The sequence below is a fragment of the Gymnodraco acuticeps genome, unplaced genomic scaffold (genome assembly GCF_902827175.1).
Source record: "Gymnodraco acuticeps unplaced genomic scaffold, fGymAcu1.1, whole genome shotgun sequence".
In the NCBI taxonomy this organism is placed as follows: domain Eukaryota; kingdom Metazoa; phylum Chordata; class Actinopteri; order Perciformes; family Bathydraconidae; genus Gymnodraco; species Gymnodraco acuticeps.
The window spans coordinates 4,747,141-4,769,223 of NW_022989985.1; the positions used below are offsets into that span (position 1 = coordinate 4,747,141).

The 22,083-nt window shown below is 40.7% G+C and overlaps 1 protein-coding gene across 5 annotated transcripts in view; it reads left to right on the top strand.

Annotated features, from left to right (window-relative positions):
• mctp1a (multiple C2 domains, transmembrane 1a) overlaps positions 1–22,083 on the top strand; it is a 139,120-nt gene that overhangs the window by 67,672 nt on the left and 49,365 nt on the right. For 3 of the 5 annotated variants that reach the window (XM_034212706.1, XM_034212708.1, XM_034212711.1), the window contains exons 3-10: positions 4,221–4,363; positions 4,517–4,596; positions 5,879–5,990; positions 7,566–7,604; positions 10,367–10,531; positions 10,850–10,980; positions 11,961–12,147; positions 18,389–18,482. In XM_034212706.1, coding sequence (XP_034068597.1) covers positions 4,221–4,363; positions 4,517–4,596; positions 5,879–5,990; positions 7,566–7,604; positions 10,367–10,531; positions 10,850–10,980; positions 11,961–12,147; positions 18,389–18,482 — 951 coding nt within the window. The remainder of the gene's footprint in view (positions 1–4,220; positions 4,364–4,516; positions 4,597–5,878; positions 5,991–7,565; positions 7,605–10,366; positions 10,532–10,849; positions 10,981–11,960; positions 12,148–18,388; positions 18,483–22,083) is intronic. The other 2 variants (XM_034212707.1, XM_034212710.1) reach the window with 1 other exon arrangement.

The following is a 22,083-nucleotide window of genomic DNA, read 5'->3' on the forward strand; positions in this document are numbered from 1 at the left end:
AATTCCCTTTTACAGATACACTGTTCATTGATGTCTGTTATGAGTTTTGTTTCTATACCCTTATACCGTACATAATCATAGCATCTGGAGTTTATATTAACTGTAATGTTAATTGTTGAACTTTCGACCATGGGTTTCAACCAGTTTTACTCAGCCTTGCCTCCTACTGACCTTTCATCATCAACCTCCAAGCTATCGCTAGCGATCCTACTGTAGCTACTGAGGTGCTTCATGGTTTTAGGAGTTATTGAATCCAAGGGTTCACTATAAATGTTTTTGTGTACTTAAGCACATTGTGTTTGTCTATACTTGTGACTTGGCTGAAGATCCGATCACATTTTATGACCAATTCATGCATAAAACCCTAACCCTAACCCTAACCCCCTAACCCTAACCCTAACCCCCTAACCCCAACCCTAACCCTAACCCAACCCTAACCCTAACCCTAACCTAACCCTAACCCTAACCCTAACCCTAATTCCAAAGGGTGCCACTGTATTTGGGTTTTTATTAAAGTTCAATCAGTGGTTTCCTGCGCAGGCTTTTTAGTTGTGTTTTCATTTGCTGTTAATTATGGTTTTAGATGTTTGTCCTTATGGAGACACTTTCAGAAATCAGCAGGCTCCAAAGTAAACACTGCAGATTGCTGAATGAAGCGTGTTGAATTGAAAGAGTGTTGAAATCCAGGAAGGTGAATTAGTGGAACATTGCAAACATTAAACTGCCAGTGATTACTTTAAAATGTATAGTTGCGTGATCAAAACCTACTTAGAAGCTTTTTCTAATCTTCTTTTCTGAAATGGATTTGACCGTGCACACATGACTCGCCAGTAATGCCACTCAACTGCAGAACGACAGAAAATCACTTTGTGCTCTCTCTAGCTTCTCGTCAGCACCTATCTACCTCTGACAGTTTATCAGTGTGTGATACCAACTCTCCCTTTACCCAGCACTTTTAGTTCACAGGGCTCCAACTGCAAGGTAGAAAAAACAACCCTAGGTCACCAATTCAGGTTTTAGGCCAACTTTTTCTTCTTCCTTTTAAAGCGTATTGATCTCACCACACATATAGCTTATTGACCTATCCCCCCACCAGCCCTTATGTACGACATGCAATCACTTTCTGTCTTCATGGACTTCATCCAACTGTTGGAAGTATTTTAAGAAGTATGATATACATTTCATTTATGATGAGTTCCAAGAGAGCACCGCTGCGATCACTCTCCTGTGCTCTACCCACGCTCACTCATATTGAGCCTGCACCCACCTTTTCCCATTTCTCAGCCTGCGTGTTTATGGCACCGTAAAGCTGGCACTGAGGATGCAGATACTTAGCCAGTGATGTGTGTCTGGGGAATATCGACCCGGTGTGAAACAAAATCAGAGAAAGATAGACAGAGAAAGAGAGTTGCTGCAGTTTTAGAGACAAGTGGCTTCTGCCTCCACGATGCAGTATGGGACCATTCCTGTTTAGATTATCTTTAGATAGTTCCTTTAGTATAACCTCATGTACACAATACAGATTGTTTTACTCCTTTTTCACAAAGAAACATGATTTATTCTATGCCTTTTTTTACAGTTGTGCACATTCTTTTGTATTTATTGTCTGTTGTGCCTCACCGTAATGCCCTTCTGGCTGTACCACTTTTTTCTCCTTTTTCTTCTTTTCTTGTCACTGTGTCCTCTCACTGCAGGAGAGCTGCAGTGATATGTCAAGGGCAACAGTGTGTAAAAGTGTGTATGTGAGGGAGTATTTCTAGTATATGCCGCTCCGCATGGTGGTGTTTAACTGTGAAGAAGTGGACATCTTTTCCCAGCAGCCCCGGCGTCAGTGCATGTATTTCCACTCTCGCTTCAAAGCTTACTGGCAGCTGACATCAGTCAGCAGTTTTTTCTCAGACGAAGTTGAGTTTATGCTCTCTTTTTTCTCTTTTGTTGGATTCAAATGACCCGTGTTTTTTTTTTATATACTATGATTTGACTTTGAACATATATGGTATTATATAATCTGTTGTGATGAGAAAATAACCTTAGTTAATCTGACTTTGAGCCTCTATTATGTCTAGGGATAGTGGCGGTCTAATGGATAGTGAGGTGGGCTGGAGATCGGAAGGTTGTGAGTTCAAATCCCCCCAGGAACACCACCACTAGTGTGCCCTTGAGTAAGGCACTTAGCCCTTAGTTACTCCAGGGAGAATGTCCCTGTAATCGGTCATTATAAGTCGCTTTGGATAAAAGCGTCAGCTAAATGAAATGTAATGTAATGTAATGTCTCTAATGTGCATCAATATTATGTGAGGTATTATTACGTGTTTTCTGGTGATAAACAAGAATCTATCTTGATCTGAGGAAACACTGAGAGCTCATCCTTTCATCCACTAGCATCCTCTCTGCCTCCTGAAAACAGGGCAGATTATACTAAGGTAAACAACTCAACGCAGGATTAGGGTGCTCTTGGTTCCATCTAAACTATATCATATTCTGAGCGGTAGGCTTTATATATTCACTTACATTTCTCTTTTATCCAAGTGATCTGACAGAAAGCATCAACCACAGGCTCAGAGTGACAATTGTTAGACATAGGATTGCCTTATCTCCCATTGCGATTTGCTTGGTAATCACTTTGGTCACAGTGGATACTAACATGACACTGATATGAGACTCAGCACAAACAAACAGATCCGTACTGCTTCACTGGAAGCTGCTGCTCATCCTCATCTCAATGGGCAATGGCTAGATAAGACGAAAGGCACTGTGATTCCTGGATGCCAAAGATGGGGGAAAAGTTTTGGGTGTGGTAATTATACTGACTATGTATGTGTATTGGAATTTTAGCAGACCGCCTACCTTCCCTACATAAAACAAAAACTCTGATGTAAACACTGCACTGTGAATACTTCCCAGTCTCCCCCAGTCTGTGTGGTTGCTTGTCAATTCTATTCAGATGCAGTAAACATTTGAACTTGTATGTAATGGATTTTTTTTAAATGTGTGATACATATTGAAGTGTGTCTTCTGGAAGAAATGTCCCCGATACGTCCTTTAAAGTAATTTACTTAGGGCTCCATGTTTTTTTACATAATTGAGCTGTCCTTTGATTATAAATGTGTGCTTCCTTCTGGTCTCTGTCTTTGCTTTTTTTGTCCATCGAACCAATTGATTATAAAATGTATGGTCCTTAATGGGATGTTTAAATGAAGCATGGGAATGACAGGAGGATCAATGTCCCATTTATCAGGGTAATAAAATGTAGGTTTAGAAATACATATCTTATTTTGTCCTCTCTGTATTTGCGTGTAATATGGACTTACCTATATCTCTGTATTTACATTGACATACAAAATACTTGTTTTGTAGTTTTCAAAATGATCTCGCTCTCGAGCAGAACACAATTGTTAATCAATGCCTCCATCTAGTGGTCAAACAGAGGATTTGAACGGGCTATGCACATCCATAGATATATATAAAGGCTTGATGGCTCAAGGGGGAGTCGCCAGCGTAGCTCACCGGTGGCCATCTTGCCACAGTCAACAACTACTGCTACAGCTGTGGTAAGCATAGACTGTATATATCTTATTATATGTATATATATATATAAATAGTTCTTATTATACATCCATGGTATATATAGGTTGTAAGGTGAGTGATCTGCACAAAAATACTCTTAACTCGCTGAACTCTTTTTATTATAAACGTTATTAGCATGGCTATGATACAGGAGACAACAAGACATGTTGAAAAAAAAAGTCCATGATTATAATTATAAGTATGCAGTATCATAACTACATATTTGATGTTTATAACAAACCAAACCGTTTAAAAATTGGTTGAAAATTGAGCAATCTATGGTTATTTCAATTAGCCTTTTCAGAGCAGCATTTACAAGTCTTTGTGTACTTGGAAATGCAATAATTCTCCTTAGAACATATTTAGTTTAAAACAAAATCTTGTAGTATGAAAACTGAATTATCATCAGTAAAGGTCAACGTGAATGTTTTGACACTAGTGTCATTAACTTTTTTATTTGTATTAAAGCATAATCTTTAGATACACCCATTTGATCAATGCCATCAAGAAGAGAGTTATTGGCTTTAACTTTCAGTTTGACCCTTTTTCTCATCTGTTGTTTAATAGGCAGCATAAGGCATCTCTTCGGTGGTACTCTTCTTAATCCGATTGTTTAAAGACATTTCTCTGTGTTTTTTGTCTTTCTTTTGTAGGCACCAGTGACCCATATGTGAAGTTTAAGATAGCAGGGAAGGAGGTTTTCAGGAGTAAGACCATCCATAAGAACCTCAACCCGGTGTGGGACGACAGAGTAAGCCTCCTGGTGGACACCCTGAAAGACCCGCTATACGTCAAGGTACAGTAGATACGACCTGATTAACAAATATCATACTACTGGAGAATAAAATGCTTTTGCATCTTTGGAGATTTTGAATAATTGTGACGGATAGCATTTGCATCTTATTTTGAGGATACTCCATTGATAGTTTCTGTATATTGTGTCTTTTAGGTTTTTGACTATGACTTTGGACTTCAGGATGATTTCATGGGCTCTGCATACCTCCACCTGGAGTTACTGGAACATCAGAGGTCTCTTTTTTAATTATTTTAAAAGGCATTTATATTATAATTTGTATTTTGACTTGCACTATACACACCCTCATTATACTGTATTGTCCCTGTTGTTAACTATCTCCTGAACTCTGGGATTATATTTGAACCACTTAATTGGTAGCTGCAAGCCTCCAGTAATTGGCATGTTAAGAGATGCTGTTGTTTTATTTGAAAACAGATGGTGAGGTTAAGGGTTAGTCTCCCCTAAGATTTCTCCCACTAACACCTATTTTCTTGGCACACACCATCTTCAGCATTTTTCTCCCTCTTGACTGAGTCATTGTGATACAAATAAGGTCGTTTGTCTCTCCCTAGTGGCAGTTTTTGGTAACTCATTTCAAAACTCATGAAGCATAACAGCTTTATTACAATTTGATTGAACAGAGAAGTATATGAAGAGTCATTTGATACCACAGACCATCATTAATATTCTTCTTAGTAGTAAAACCACAATCTCTCAAAAAACCTCACGTGTGCCATCTCTGCTGTGCCATCAATCACTTTGGAGTAGGTGTCACATTTTTGATTGGAAATTAGTTTTGGTTGCACACCCACACAGGTGCTTGTAATGACTCCTGACTGATTGTACCAACTGGCAGGTGGGAGTTGGCTCAGCTCTGCTGGTAGAGAACTTCTTCGCAGGACTTGTAATAGCATGAGAAGCACAAGTTTTAATATTAACATTACAATGGCTCTGTTTTGTTCAGAAAGTGTGTGACAGTAAACAAGCGTGCACAATGCCAGGACCCAGAAACTAAAGCAGCTAATTGGAATTCAGCCCTCATTAAAACTATTGGTTATACCTGGGCTTTTTCTACCATAGTGTGACTCAAATGATGACCTCAGTGAAAACGCCTATTGGATGTTAGGCATTGGACAAAATGACAACTGAATATCATGATTATGCTGGCCAAAGTTGTTACCATTCACAGTATTATCCAACCAAATATGCTTAAAACTATTCAATGTCAGTCAACATGCCAGCTATAGGAGGTTAGTAGCTTTTCCTTCCTTATACATAAATGCAAGATTTTTTTCAAGGTTCACAGTTTGTGAAACAGTTATAAGCAAACAGCTAGAACGGCAGCTCGTGAGAACTGATCAAATGTTTCATTTGACTCTTTGTTAAAATGGATTGAATTAGATTAATGCATTTATTTATATGTGGAATCCATTCACTCTCAACATATACATTTACACCATTTTTGTATGTACCTACATTATACGTTTTTATGTGGTTTACTGTGCTTCTCTGCAGGTCACTGGATGTGACGTTGGACCTGAAGGACCCACAGTTCCCCGAACACAACCTGGGCAGCCTGGACCTCGGTGTCACTCTGTCACCAAAGGAGGGAGACATGAAGGATGCTGTAAGAAAATGATGAACAACAATAATATTATTTATTTTTCTTCCCGCACACAAGGAATGATTTATTGTACTTGCCCTTTACACAATCTATCTACCATCCACCAAAACAAGGAATAATATGAGAGGATGTAGCCAAATGAGGGAAAACCAAGGGTCTAATTTATGCTTAATTGCTTGTCAGTTAAAACTAACAAGTCAAAATATTAGGACTACATTTGAAGTTCAGCAGCAGTGTTATAACAGCGGAGTGAACTGTTTCTCCGTACATCAGAAGCACCAGGCTGTGTTGAACTAGAATGTTTTGGCTTCGTTCATCACCAGTTTCTGAAAACTCTTCAACTCAGGAAATACATATGCATAAACACAAGTGTAATTAATATGTTCTGTGGAAAAGTTCCATGTTCAAAGAGCAATGAATTATCCTTCCTAATTATGTTGCTTGTGCCTCCACGGACATGCTCAATGTTTCAGAGTTGCTTTTATTTCTGTTCAATTATTTGTTTGGTTAATTGGACCCCTGCATGCTCGATCCGGAACAAGGCAGAGTCATGGGGGAAATATTGTATTCCTTTTGATCTGATGTCTTAATTCTGCTGCTTATTTAGTGCTGTAGTTCAGAGAGTCCACATTTGACAGAACAAATAAACTCTATTTAGGTTAAGCATCATTTTGGATTTCTCCAACTGTGAAGAAAATGAGTACAAGGCTACACTAGTACACACTGGATGACTCTCTATTGCCATCTACTGGTTTACTAGGGTAAAAGTTTACCCATGGCTCAAATTTACTTTTAATTACTCCTTATTTGAAGTTATAATAATATGGTGATTGTAGTTATCAAGCAGCTATATGAGGTGACCTTCATTATATCATGTGTGTTATCAAGTTCATGACTGTTCAGGGAAATTAACGTATGTGAGTAGTCCTCTCATGTAGTGGTATTGATTATTGCATTTATCTCAATTAAGAAGAAATAGGGCACATCCATCTCAGAAATCATTTAAAGTTAAGATTAGAGACATTTGGCCGCATTTTCACAAAATCTCTTGCCTGTATGAGGACATGTCCATAATCCTCGTTCTTATGGTTGGTGGGGGGAAGACAAATGATTTTCTGTAGTTAAGTACAATGTTTAACTGTTTTTCAAGGTGATTCTCTATATTTTGATCCAAACAAAGCAGGCTAAAATGAGCAAACCAAACAAGGAAGCAGCTATGAGTCCCCGTCTTTCTTTGGGTGTAGGAATGGTCATGACATTTGTCAAATTATCAAGTATTAAAATGATGGGTACACTGTATGAGAGGCACAAACGGCAGCTAACATTAATATGCATGTGTTTAACTGCATGTTTGCATATGGGTATACTTCATAACATGACAAGTAATTGTTCTTCTTATACACTCCTTGCTCACTTAACTTGCATGAATGACAGCTACCCTTGTCTCTTTATAAACACCCCCCTCTTGCACCAGGCCAGCTAACATCTGACCCTTATATACCCAGTGCCCTTTAACCCCTGACCCTGTAAGGGGGAGACAGTGGGGGGTGCTCTGTAACAGCTTTGTCTCATTTACAGACCATGCTTTTGAGAAGGAACTGGAAACGATCTAGTAAGGTAAATTAAAACAGCATGTAACTCCCCCTCCCTCACAACTTCCGACTGTACTGTAACCACCCCCCACTGCACCTCACCTGTCCTGCACTCTTCACTTGTGTCCTGGTATATTGATGGAGTCTCCGTGGCCCTCTCCCTTCCTCCCTTGTTTTCCTCCTTCCACAGTGGTACTACCCGTTTCTTTTCCTTTATCAGTTCTTTAGTTCTCATTATCACTTGCTTATTTCCCACAAGCTGCAAAATACCACACACTGTTTACATCACCTGAAGGGATGTAAATAATATTTTTTTGGAAAGCAATTGCTAAAGCCTAAAGATGAACTGCATTTAGATCTGTTAAGGCAAGTTGTAATTCATACAAATACATACCGAAGTAATGCACTACACTAAGTACTGTTTTTATACGTGATGTTTCACCTCCTGGTTATGTTTACATATTTAGTCTTTCAATTGAGAACAGTGACAATATGTCTGGAGTCATTTACAGTGAAGTCAATGTATATTCTTTTTTTGTAACATAATCTATACTAAACTTTGTCCTTTTAAGCTTTTAAATAATGCAGTTCTATATGTTTGCGCCTTCCACCTTTGATCCGCACAGTCTATTGCAGCTGCTGTGTGAGTAAATAAAGCAATTGATTTGTTATAATGGGTTTCAAAGGATTCCTGTACAGCAAATCAAACTGTGGAATGAGACAGTTTGCTGACGGCTGACTGTATGGACTGATTATAGGACATACTTAGACCCATTCGCATCAAGTGGAAATGTTTCTGTTTGACATTATTTTGAGTTCTCATCTTGCAATACATACAACTGCTACCATCATGGTACATTTCGTTTGTATTTCTCGTTGGCTGTCGGGTTGAACAGAAAGCATGATGTTCAAAGTTGCGCTTATTTGGCTCATGCATGAAACACTTTAATTTGTGGTTTTACAGTTTTGGGAGCATTTTCCTTAATTTATTCCCAGCTTTGTTCCTTGTGTCACTTTTACTGAGGTATTTTCTTATCTATTCCTGTTTTGGTTTACAATCGTCACTGAGAAGGGAACCGTTTAATCTTGAGCTTAGCTTCAGTCATAGTCGATCCCTTAAATCGCACTAAAAGTATTACAAAGTTTAATATCCTACCAAGAGACACAGATACACATTTGAAGTGAGTTATCCAAAGCTGGGCAGACGTCCTGCTGCACCGTGCTTCCTTTTGAAGCCCACCCCGCCTGTGACTCTGGATTTAGCTCAAACACTAACTTAGTAGCTAAACTGTGCTACCCCACCAAAAAGGCGCTGCTCCTGAGTGCCTCCCTGCCTCCATGCTCCACTGCATACAAGTACAGTTATTTTTACATAACCACCTCTTTTAATGAACCATCAATGAGTGTTGAACCAACAGCAGAAGATACTATTCAATATCTAGTTTGAGATAATGATTATGAGTCAGATGCATATTAAACCAGGTCTCTCCTCTATCACTTGGAAAAATGCTTATTTTTGTACTTCAAACGTTGTTTATTCTTCCAACGGGTTGAAAGAAGTTGTGTGCCAGGTTATATTAGTTCTTAAACTTAAGAGTGCAACTATCTCTTATAAGACTTTCAGCCTCTGAATATCTCTATGCACGATCTATCTCCTGCTGTGCTCTGGCAGAAGGATGTGGATTCCCAATCCAAATAGCCTGTGGTTTTCTGTTAGAAGTAATATGTAGCAACAAAACAAGGAAACAATTAGGATTTTGCTCAAGTAGGACATAACGGTGACCTCTTATCATTAGCATACAGTGTGTTAGCAGCAAGTGAACAGGAGAAATGAAAGATGTGGGAGTTGCAGTATGGGAGGTTGGCTCTATTGCAGGGAGCCATTTGCATTGTTTAATGTCTGGAGAATGGAAATTAAGAGGCTTCGTCTCCAGATCAAAGGCCTGCGCTTGCGAGGCAGGGTTTGTTCAGAGTTTAATGAAATTCACCCGCAAAACAAAAGCTATGCTAATAAATTCTCCCTAACGAGGAAGGAGGAGAGTGAAAGGCATAAGAGAGAAAGCGAGAGAGAGAGAGAGAGAGGGGTGTATTTGTTTGACAAATAAATACCCTGCTCTTTGTTTTAGTGAAGGATACTGACATGATTCAATGAGAGGTTAAATAGGCCTGTTAGTGCTGGGAAAACTGTTGGAGAAAAACAGACTTATAATACGGAGAATCATCAATCTGAATGTGCAGTGTTGTCAACTTACAGTATCGCCAGATGGAATAAAAAAAGCGAGTTATACTGGAGCAGAATCTCAGTGATATGCTCGTTTTGGATAAGACAGCCTTCAAATCACTCGCCTTTTTATTTTGTATTACATTCTTTTTTTTACAAAAAGGCAAGACTGATATAATGACACACACTATCTTGTGCAGACTGTAACATTTTCTTTCTGCAGTAGATTCACAGTAAACACAGAGAGGTGAGAGGGCATTATTCCATTCCTCAGCATTCCCAACCGCTTCAGCTTAATAGACTTGTATAAATAGGTGGATACTATGTTTAATTTATAGTATAAATAAATATGAATCGGGTCAAATGATCACATTTCTGTTTGATTCTACTCTAGTGTGTGTTGCCTGCTCCTCTCTATGTTGTCTTGGTGTCTTTATGATTGCTTATTTTCCTGTTGACAAAGTGTACACAAGCCATACTTCTATCTTGGGTTTAATGAATGCATATGTGTACATGCTTGTTTATGTATGAATAAATGTGTGTGTGAATGTGTGTGTCTACTGCAGTATCAGAGCATGCGCCTGTCAGATGTGCACAGAAAATCCCAGCTGTGGCGAGGGATAGTCAGCATCAGTCTGATCGAAGGCCGCAGCCTCCAGCCAATGGACACCAACGGCCTCAGTGACCCTTACATCAAATTCAGGATGGGGCACCAGAAGTACAAGACCAAGGTAAACACACTTTTGTTTAAGAATACTTAATTTGACAGTAACCTCCAAATAATTCGGAATAAGACCGTAATGTTATGTGTGCCCCCGTGATCAAAATAACAAAAGAACATTTTTATACTAAGATTTCGTTCATTTCAATATTCAACTTAGAAAGAAACCACTGAGAGAGGTCACTTCAGTTATACACTTCATATTGAAGACTAATTTAGTTGGGATTATACAGAGATTGCTCAATACAAAAACATCTAACCTTAGTTAAAAATGGATGTAGAAGCACGTTATTGACAAACAAAGGATTTTCTTTTGTTTTTAACTCAGACAATTCCCAAAACGCTGAACCCTCAGTGGAGAGAGCAGTTTGACTTCCACCTGTATGAGGAACAGGGAGGCTACGTGGACATCACGGTCTGGGACAAAGACGCTGGCAAGAAGGATGACTTCATGGGAAGGTACAGTGGCCTTCATTCCAATTATATTTCAATACTGCTATATTTTAATATATTTTGTAATGTTATTATAGTTTTCTTAAAATAGTTTTCTATCTGTGTTTTAATTTTTGTTTTACTTTTATATATGCACCACAACACCAAGTCAAATTCCTCGTGCGTGTCAACCTACCTGGTAATAAACCTGTTTCTGATTCTGATTCTGATCAGTCTTTTACCAAGTAGCTAAAACAGAAGTAGCCAGTCACAGCTTATTAAAATCATTCATTTTTTTAAGGTCTTACCTAACCACATATGTTAGGTCTTACTGTCATTTTACAACCTTTTTCTGTATGTCAAATCATTTAATATCAAATGGCCATGTCTGATAATTGTGCGAATGTACTTATTTATTACCTCCTATTTAACATCCATGAGAACAGCATCATGAAGGCACTCAAAAAAAGCCTTTACTTTGAAATCTTTGACCCAAGGACAGTAATTGCTATTGCCTGCCTTGATATAAACTGAAGATATATGAAGGGCATGCCAGGAAATCAATTCAGTGAAGGGAAGATGCTCTCAAGTGCCTACTTAAAGGTATTAATTGTGTCAGCTTCAGCTACATTGTCTGCAGTTGCTTTTATCGTACACACATGACGCCCTTTATACTGTTACTAGGCTGTTGCTATACTCCAGTGCCACATGCAATATATTACGTTTTATACGATGATAACTGAAATGATTTTCGGGACCCCCTTGAAAACGAGATGGTGCATCTCAAGGGGTTTATCCCAATCAATAAACATTTCTATATACATTTCTATATATAACTACAGTAGTAGAAGCCTTATTTATAAAGGGAAATTGGAGATCTTTTTCTGTGCTTTGACTTAGGTTTAGTCTTCATTGTCCTCTGTTACTTTTAGCCTGTGTTGTAGCTGTGTCAGCTTCCCCCTAACTACAGTTATATCTGTTTCATTGTGCATTTGTGTGCACTTTAGGTGTACCGTAGACCTGACACATCTCAGTAAAGAACAGACACACAAGCTGGAGCTGCCGCTGGAGGAAGGTGAAGGTGTTCTGGTGCTGCTGGTTACACTCACTGCCTCCGCCGCCGTTTCCATCTCAGACCTGTCTGTCAACATGCTGGATGACCCGAACGAGAGACATCAGATCATGCAGAGATATGTGAGTTAGTTTTATTGTAAGAGTGGCCTTGTGTTTTGTATGTGTGTGCGATCACAAAAAAGCCAGTATGCCAAAGTCCCCCACATTTTTTAGGGGTAATATTAAAGCAGTACGCCTACTTCATAATTAACTGCCCACACAACTTTACCAAATTCCATGCAGTAACCCCTTGTTTTATTGATCAATAGTATACCTGAAAGTGTGGCTTTTTCTTTTGATTGACAGCTATGTGACAATCAAAAGTCCAAGTTTCAAAGATAAATAAAAGTATTTTATTTTGTGTCATGAATGACACTGAGGAAGACAAACAATTACTCACTCACACATTTATCATCAGGTTTCATTTGATGAAAAATCTCCCTTATTCATCAAGAGGAACTCCACCAAGTGGAGGCCAGAGGAGTGGACAAAAGGAAGAGGTTGAAAAATGTGATCTTACTGCTTCTAAAAAAACGATGGAGGCTAACATAGCTGGTTTGTTTCTTTTGCCATGATTCACGCCACCAGTATTGTGCGGTATTTGCGTCATGATTTTAATCATCATTAATGTGTGTGTAAAATATCATAGCTTGTTAGCCAGTTGTCATTGAATTGAGCTAAGTGTTGGAGAGAGAAAGCGAAAAAGAGCCCAAAGGCCCCATCTGCCCCAGAGGCCCTCCACTCGGCACACAATGGTTTCAGCCTATGTCTTTGTCTTAGCCTAGTTAACCCTTCGCACCCTGTCATCTTCACTCCTTGCTACAAAGAGACACTCACACACCCATGCTCACACACACTTTCAATAGGTTTCATTCACGGACGGCCTTGACGCGGGACATTACTCGGCACATCAACAGAATCAGCAGATATCACTCAATGCAGCAGCCATATTTAGCTTTCAATCAATATTTTTAATATAACATATAGAAAATTGGTTCACTGAAGGACAAAGAGTGTATTTAGTTTATTTTAGGAATTAGAAACAAAACAAAAATCACTGGATTATTTCAGAATCATGATTTCATTTAATTATTTAGGAGAGCTTTATAGCACATTTACCCATTAGTAGCACTTTTAAGTGTGCTTTTTTGTGCAGGGACACTTTGCCCGTGTGATCACATACCGTACAGAGCAGTAGGTAACTGTCTGTATGTGAGATTAAAGAAAATGATTTGATTTCAGTTAACCATTTATCCCAGCTGGTGTGTGATTGCGTCTTTCAGTGTGGGCACCAGTGGCGAGGCTCCACAGGCCGAACACGGGTGCCACGACCTACATAACCGTGGCGGTGCCTTATTGGCTAGCCGCAGGAGGTTGACCACTGTGCTCCGCGCTGCAGCAACCACCCAATATCAGAGGGGGGAGCTCTAGGACTGAGTCATAAACACGTTGTGCCTCTCCTCACAGCCACAAAATGAGGGCGGGGAGCGTGGGTGTAAGTGTGTGTGTTTGTGAGAGTGTGCGTGTGTAATAGGGGGCGAGAGGTAAAGGATGAGGGTTACACCGGGAAGGGAAGGCGTGTAAAATGAAAAGAAAAAGCTATTTCACCTTTCTCACAACTCGTGCAGACCCCGTTTTTCTGCTCGGCTGAAGGCGAGACGTTTTGCTTCCTGCGCCTACCTCTTTTCCTGCCTCCTTCTCTCCCCAGCTCTCCCCATCTCTGCCCCGCTCTCCCGGCAGCCTCCACTCTTTGTCTGTTGCCACTGTGGCCCTCCCGTTAGATGAAGGGATGAAGAGATAGAGGGTGAAAGAAGAGGGGGGATTCTAGATGGAGGGGCAAAGGGAGGTCGGTTTGAAGACTTGAATGGTCTCTACCTATTAACATATTCCTTTTCCCCAGACTGGCCGTCTTTCAGTTAGAGAATTTAATAAAGATGTTCCTTATCAAAGAGCACTGATAAGACCAAGTACCACCACTAATACGTTACAGTGCAGCTCAAAGCCCACTAATCTGCCCATGGTGTGTGTGTGTGTGTGTGTGTGTGTGTGTGTGTGTGTGTGTGTGTGTGTGTGTGTGTGTGTGTGTGTGTGTGTGTGTGTGTGTGTGTGTGTGTGTGTGTGTGTGTGTGTGTGTGTGTGTGTGTGTGTGTGTGTGTGTGTGTGTGTGTGTGTGTGTGTGTGTGTGTGTGTGTGTGTGTGTGTGTGTGTGTGTGTGTGTGTGTGTGTGACGTGTGTGTGTGTGTGTGTGTGTGTGTGTGTGTGTGTGTGTGTGTGTGTGTGTGTGTGTGTGACGTGTGTGTGTGTGTGTGTGTGTATGTTATTTTGCTTGGGCACATTTTAACAGACTGGTATTATCAGCTTTGAAATCAGCTTTCCATCACCAGCTTGCACAAAAGCATCCAATGCTGCTAATCACAAACAGGCACACGCATACAGACCCATGCAAAAACAGTACCTTCATGCATCAGCTATCTAATAAAAAGATGGGTTGGCGGAGCAATACAAGTACCATGCTGTCATCATCGCAGCTTTAAAGAGCAGATACCTTCACAAATGAGTTAGAGAAAACAATTGAATTCCCCTGCTTGTGCTAGCCTTCAGCAGTGTGCCCCCCCCCGATCAATGTGTTGTAAAGACTCGATACTGTAAAATAAAACACCTAAAACGTGCATTAATAGCCTAAATCTCTACAAAGACGTTGCAGATTTTAAATCCTCCAAATGGCCTTTTCACACATGCACACCCTAACAAATATGTGCACACGCCACACCTCATGTGGTCACAGTGAGGTCACTGTGTTGTATCTGGCAGGTGCTTTTTCCTCATCCCAATCTGTGGCCATTGAAGGAAGCCGATAATAGACACCTGAGTGCTGGGATCTGATGCTAGCGCCGAGCTCATTAATGTCTCTCTCATTCTAGCTGTTCTGCATTGTGACGGCTTTGTGTGAATGTGTGTATGTCTGCCAGGTTTGTGAGTGCCTCTGTACACTTGGAAGTACCGCATGCATGCGTGTGAATGAGTACACATGATTTTCTACTTTGAATGCAGCTGACGGCCCTGCTATATGCAACACGGTGCAATACACTTAGTGACAACTGCCTTAGATGTACTATTTCTCACCGTAACCTTTCCTTCATCCCTAATTACTGTTCCGCAGAAGTAGAGAGGGAAAGGGAGAGAAAGAGATTTATGCATTATGATGGCAAAGGAGCACACACACTAATGGCTCTTAATGGGCCAGAGGTAGCCACAAGAAGGGTGGATGAGGACATGGCGACCTCCGCTGAAGTGGTGGCACTTCACCACCCACCCACATGTATGCTCACTCACGCCAGCAATACCTCTCCCACCCACTCCAGTGCACTGCTCTAAGGTGAAGAGAAAGGACACAACCTGGACAGGAAGTGAGATAAGGGTCTGCTGTGAAGTGTGGGATGGGCAGAGAGCAAACTTTGAGAGAGATTGTTGACAGACAGGGATTCAGGGTTGATGAGACGGGGTGGGAATTGGGAGGAAGTTGTTAGCATTTGAGCATTTCACAGGCATTTGATTAAATGTCCTCTGAACTGCGCGGCTGCTGGGCAGACGCTTTGTGCATGTCTGCGTGTGAAATGTTATATGGAGAGCTGATGAAAGGTGACACGATGCAAAGATGACAGCGAGTCATACGCCTATGCTGGGAAGATTCATCTGTGTGTTTGCGTGTCTGTTCAGTGTGACAGAGACAGGAAGAAGATGTCACAGTGACAAGATGTCAATCATAGGCAGAGCGGGGGTTTGTTTTATGAAAGCCAACTCTGTCCTTCCATTTTTCTCTCCTCTGTTCATCCCTCCTTTTTATCTCCCCATTATTCCTGTCATTCCACCTGCGTGCGGATGGGGGGTGCAGGGACGTGAATGAGGGGATGGGGGTCGGTCATGGCCTCCCTTCATCTCACTCTCTTTCTGCCTGTCTGTCTGTCTGTCCGTTTTCTCCATCTTTTGCTGTTTATCTCTCTGACGGGGATTTGAATTGTTGTGGAGGATGGGTATGTTCTGTCTACCATTTGTGGATCGAGGCTCAAACCTAAATGTCCCCTCAGGGAACCTGTATGGAGGAGGAAGGGATGTATAGTGTGGGTGATGGATTGGGGGGTGGAAATATGTCTGCATCCATACATTAAAGAAATAATTCGGTCTAATTTTTCTTCATTCAGCCTCGGTGTCATTTTATGTATCCGGCTATCATTACAGAAACCACCAATTGTTTGAATTTATGATTCTACAGTATTGTCATTTTTGTACAATACAAATATAATGCTTTTTGATACTTTACTGAAAGGTTTAACATTAAAATCCTTCGATTTGTCAATTAACAAAATGTGACAGTAATTCAAAAACTTTGCCTCAACAAAGTACAGTCTGAAGGTGGCAAAAAGGTTGATATAAATCAAACAATTTAAAATATAAAACATCCTACCACTGAAATAGTCTGAATTGGTATAATTAAATATCAGATCATATATCCTAAGTAACGGTTGTAATGAACCCGACCGGACATTCAATTACAGCTTTTGGTAAAGTTTAATAAAACCTTCTACACACTCCTAGGTAGGTTACTAATGTTTAACTCTAAGGCACTTACTATTAGTTTGCCCCTGACTCCTTCTCTGTAACCTCCCTCACTCCCTTTCTCCCTGTGTCTCTCCCCAATGATCACAACAAGCAGCTGTATCTTGAGAGAAATCGTGCCCTAAAATCCAGAGTTTTCCCCTCTCTCCCTTTCTCTCTCTCTCTCACTGTATTGCTGTCGTTCTCTCTCTTTTCCCCATCTCTTTCTTTCGCACACTCTCCCCTCTCATCTCCTTTAGAGAGCTTTTGGACAATGATATCGCTGGAAACAGGCAGAGTCTGACAGAGTTGGTAATAATGAATTAAGTCTGTAGCCTGGCCCTGACTCTGAAATTTAAATTATAATTACTCCTGTGGGGATGGAAGGGGTTATTGCCAGAGAGAGGGAAATAAATTGAAGTGAAGTGCATTTCCACTTTGCTTTTAAGACACGCCGACATGCTACTCAATTTGGCCCCAGTGTAGGTTTTGAATGCATGTGTTTATACCTGAGTATTTGGGTGCGAACAAAAGCATGAGTTTCTGATTGTGCATGTGTCGGTCAGTGTGTAAACATGCCTCATGGCCGAGCGTGATCTCAACAGGCTTCTCTTTATTCCACAGATTTACAGACTAGGATTTACAGTCATCGTTTTTTCTCTTGGTTATTTAAACCTTGTACTTGCCTTCTCATTTCAAACAATCCCAGGGCGGTATAGTATCTGTGTGTGTGTGTGTGTGTGTGTGTGTGTGTGTGTGTGTGTGTGTGTGTGTGTGTGTGTGTGTGTGTGTGTGTGTGTGTGTGTGTGTGTGTGTGTGTGTGTGTGTGTGTGTGTGTGTGTGTGTGTGTGTGTGTGTGTGTGTGTGTGTGTGTGTGTGTGTGTGTGTGTGTGTGTGTGTGTGTGTGTGTGTGAGCTTGAATGATTGACTTCTTGTTTAACAGTTGGTTTGTTTATCGTTAGTGTTTCCCCTTTTTGTGTGGATGTAGTTCAAACTGCACTGTGTGTGTGTGGGGCCAGTGTGTGTTTGCCTCATTATTAAGATATCAAATACATCATATCACATTATACTGTATGCACCAATGTATATCACATTACTTCACTTTTCTATGTTGTTATATATTTCACCTGTACGGACTGTTGTAAGAAATGTACTATTTTATACTTCATATATTTCACTTTCTTCTGTTGATACGAATGCTGCTATTCACACACTCTCCCAACACCTCTTTTTTCTTACACACATTGAGAAAGAAATTCATGGAGTGATTAGATAAGAAAACACCAGCCCGCACCCAGACTGACAGTGTGCATAACGCTGAAGAGATTCTGTTTGAATATTTTCTGTGAATTTGTTCAACTTAACATGTTAAACTTGCCTGTTGTTCACAATTACCCCTATTTGTGTACTGCGTGGATTAGCAGTCACTTTTAACAATATATATATTGTTGTGTTCTCTCATCAAGTTTCATTTTATCTAAAAAGTACAGAGTTAGGGAACATTTCAAACAGGCAAGCACAGCTATTCAGTGAAATTGAAATCTGGCCATTTGTCCTCTGTTAGGCTCGCCTATAAATGCCAGCTCTACATTTCCACATAAGGACTGTTAAAGGACATATTCTACCCTTTCCTATCTTAATGAAATGTCAGGCTATTGACCTGCCATTCTCTTCAATGCTAATTTGGCATCCTCTTTGATCTTTGACCCCTGTCCCTATGATGTTTCAGAGCCTGTGGAGGTCATTCAACAGCCTGAAAGATGTCGGTGTGGTGCAGGTAAAGGTCATCAGGGCTGAGGGACTGATGGCAGCAGATGTCACAGGTAAGACAATGATCTTAAGTCCAGACCTCTGCACTTCTGTTATTTAAAGTTAGTCTCTTCATGTTTCACTCTTGGATTCGTTGTCATGTGTTCATACAGAGTGAAAAAAGGCCTCTGTCTTCGGCTTGAGTTTTGCATTAAGACATTGAACAATTTCTGTGGCATGTTTTCCTCCACCAGCGGTCTGCCATAAATCTAGCAAAAGATAAAGTCAGGGTGTAATTTTGGTGTAAGGGATGATGCTCTGCGAGGATCCTCAGAGAGAGATAAACTCTACTTTTGCAGGACTCTAAATTTGTCTCTGCATTTTTAGAAAAGATGCAGGCTGCTCATTTGAATAATAGAGAAAAAGTACATATTTGAACCAACAAATCTCTCCCCCTCCTCCTCCCTCCTCCTGCTCTTTCTCTGCTTGCTTTCTCTGAATCCTCCATTCTCCATTAATTCTTACTTTTAATTAGGTCTACAGTGGACAGGCCTAGTTTTTCACTCTGTATTATCTAGTAGAGAGAGAAGGAAATGTGTGTGTCTCTGTGTGTGTGTGAGAGAGAGAGTGATGCTAGAGTTTTTTCTCCATTTGAAACAGCCACAGTCCCATTAGCCAATACAGACTGGAGCTGGTTGATTTGGGTTATTGCGTGGAGCGACCGGAGCAGCCGGAGTGCAGGGCTAATGGTTCTCTGGCTCTTGTATTTCACTCCAAGCTGAAATTTGCTCCGTGACCTCGTTGTAGAGCTCATCATTCAGTCTAAGCTTTATGGATCCTTCCCAAAAAAAACAAAAAAAGTAAAACTGGAAATATAATGTCTAGTGGCTGTTTGTTTGCCTTTCACTTTGTCTCTTGCGGTTAGACGTGCTCATTGAAAACATGATTGATTTCAGAGCAGCCTCTACAGCCTGTGGTGATTTGAAATTAGCGCTACAAGCTTGCTACACAGTTACAGTGCAGCATATCCTTTAGTGTCAACCAGGGCTACAATGTTTCATTGAAACTATACTGTACCAACACTGAATATTTTGAAAAAGTGTAAAATTCAGATTTGAATATCCACAACCAACATGTTTTGAACATTTGACTGACAAAGTTTACCTATGTTTTTTCTTAAAATGTGAAAATGTGAACTGTATTTTTGACATATATACGTATATTTAAGTATGTGCCTGCCATATGTCGCCAAATGAGTACTTGGGTTTCACATGTTAAAAAATAAAAAAAGATGTTTCCACAAGGGACTCAGTATACAGTATATTTTCAAAAAGCAAGACAAAACATGGGCTTGGTTTCGCATGTGGGTTTAACACGTTACTTTTGTGTTGTAGCCAAAGAGATCTCAAATGTAGACAGTCCAATGTTTAACCTTATTTGAATTCATACATTCTGTATGAAGTATTTTGTTCCTTAGAAAACGTTTTCTTTCAGCCAGTCTTACAAAGATAGATACACTAGGTGAAATGATACAGAAAAATGACAGGGTTGTTTCTAGATGGCTTATTCCTGTTTTGAGCCTGATGCTGTGTGTGCATGTGTGTGTGTGTGTGTGTGTGTTTGTGAGTCACTGGCAGAAACAATAGCTCTGTAAGAGCCACATAAGAGCCCTCACCACATGAACACCCTATTTTAACAGCCGAGACCAAGAGAGGGTCGGGAGCAAGGTGAGAGAGAAACAGACGGACAGACAAACAGACAGACAGAGAGGGGAGGTCAGTGAGAGAGAAAGAGTTCACCATCTCTCTCCCATTCACGCTGCCTGTCTCCTCACCCATCTCTTCCCCTCCTCCTCTCTCTGTAGCCATCTCTCTCTCTAATTGAAGTGTTTTTGTGGAGTAGCTCCTCTCCAGCCCGAGTAGGATAACTGAAAATAGTCTCTAAAACCAACAATCCCTTTTGTCTGCAAGCTCTTGTCCCTCTGAGTGGATGCTATACAGTTAGAACATTTCAATAGTCACACACACACACACACACACACACACACACACACACACACACACACACACACACACACACACACACACACACACACACACACACACACACACACACACACACACACACACACACACACACACACACACACACACACACACACACACACACACAGGCACACACACACACACACACACACATACAAACACACACACACACACATACACACACACACACACACAGTCAACACACACACACCACACAGTCAAACACACACACACACACACACACACACACACACCACACACACACACACACACACACACACACACACACACACACACACACACCACACACACACACACACGCACACACAGGCACATGCACTTCCAGCAGCTACACCATAGGAAATGTAGACATTCTTTTTACGCTCAACAATAACACAAAATCTCCCAGCAAAGTGTATATTTTCCACGGCAGCACTTGACACACAAAGAAATACTGTCTTTATCTTGTCTAGCCTTTTAAAAGTTATATGAAAAGTAGAGTAAATGCTAGCAAAAATGCCATTGATTCACATTTTAAAGTCTAAATCATAATTCATTGTGATTGTGGAGGAGCATGAGAGCGTTCCCTCTCCAGCCGCAAACTCCTCACTAACTCTAAGCTTCCTGCGAGGCAATTACAGTGCTCCCTTGTCCCTGCACTGTTTTCATCCTCCACACTTATCTCAGGGCCTCTGAAATTAGTTTGAGCCCGCTGCTCGCTGCAAACTCTCTGCCAGCGGCACCGAGACGGGACCCAGAGGGGGGAGGAGCTTTGCTCTGACATTACCTGGGCGATCTCTGAGTGGCGCTCAAACCTGAGCGTGTAATTGGTTAAGACAGCCGCCTCTGGTGCTGGCGGCCAATAAGGTGAAAGTTCATCACCAATGACAACTGGCTCTCTGCAGCAACACAGCCTGCCATGTCATTAAAAACAGAATATTAGAGAGAAAATGGGGGAGGGACCGGGTTCTGCAGAAATAATTTCCATCTCCTAATTTAGATGATTGCATTTAAATTTAATCAGACTTGATTTGTGGGGACAACATCATAATCGTTTATGCTATGGATGCTCCGGGAGGATTAAGGAGGATTTCAAATATTCACTTTTGTAATAAACATTAAAAGAAAGCCAAAAGGCATCATTTTAAAATACATTTCGGTGTATCCGTGACAGGGGGCAGGGAGGCATTTATATATACCAAAGCAATAACAATTTATATTGATAATAAAATATGTCCATGGAGATGCATTTAAAAGCAGTTACTTGAGTCCATTTTCTTTTGTCAATTTTAATATATGTTGTTTTCTATCGTAGGAGTCATAGCTGTCAATATCCACTTCAAACACTCCACATCAATAAAGCCCCACAAACAGATATGAAAGGCAACACCTACGGCTCAGCATTGATCACGGTGACATTTACTTTGCACACCCACTAAATGTCCTGCCCTTGTCACAACATTTGAAGAAAATCACACCAATCAATGACACACACACACACACACACACACACACACACACACACACACACACACACACACACACACACACACACACACACACACACACACACACACACACACACACACACACGCACACGCACACGCACACGCACACACACACATACCCC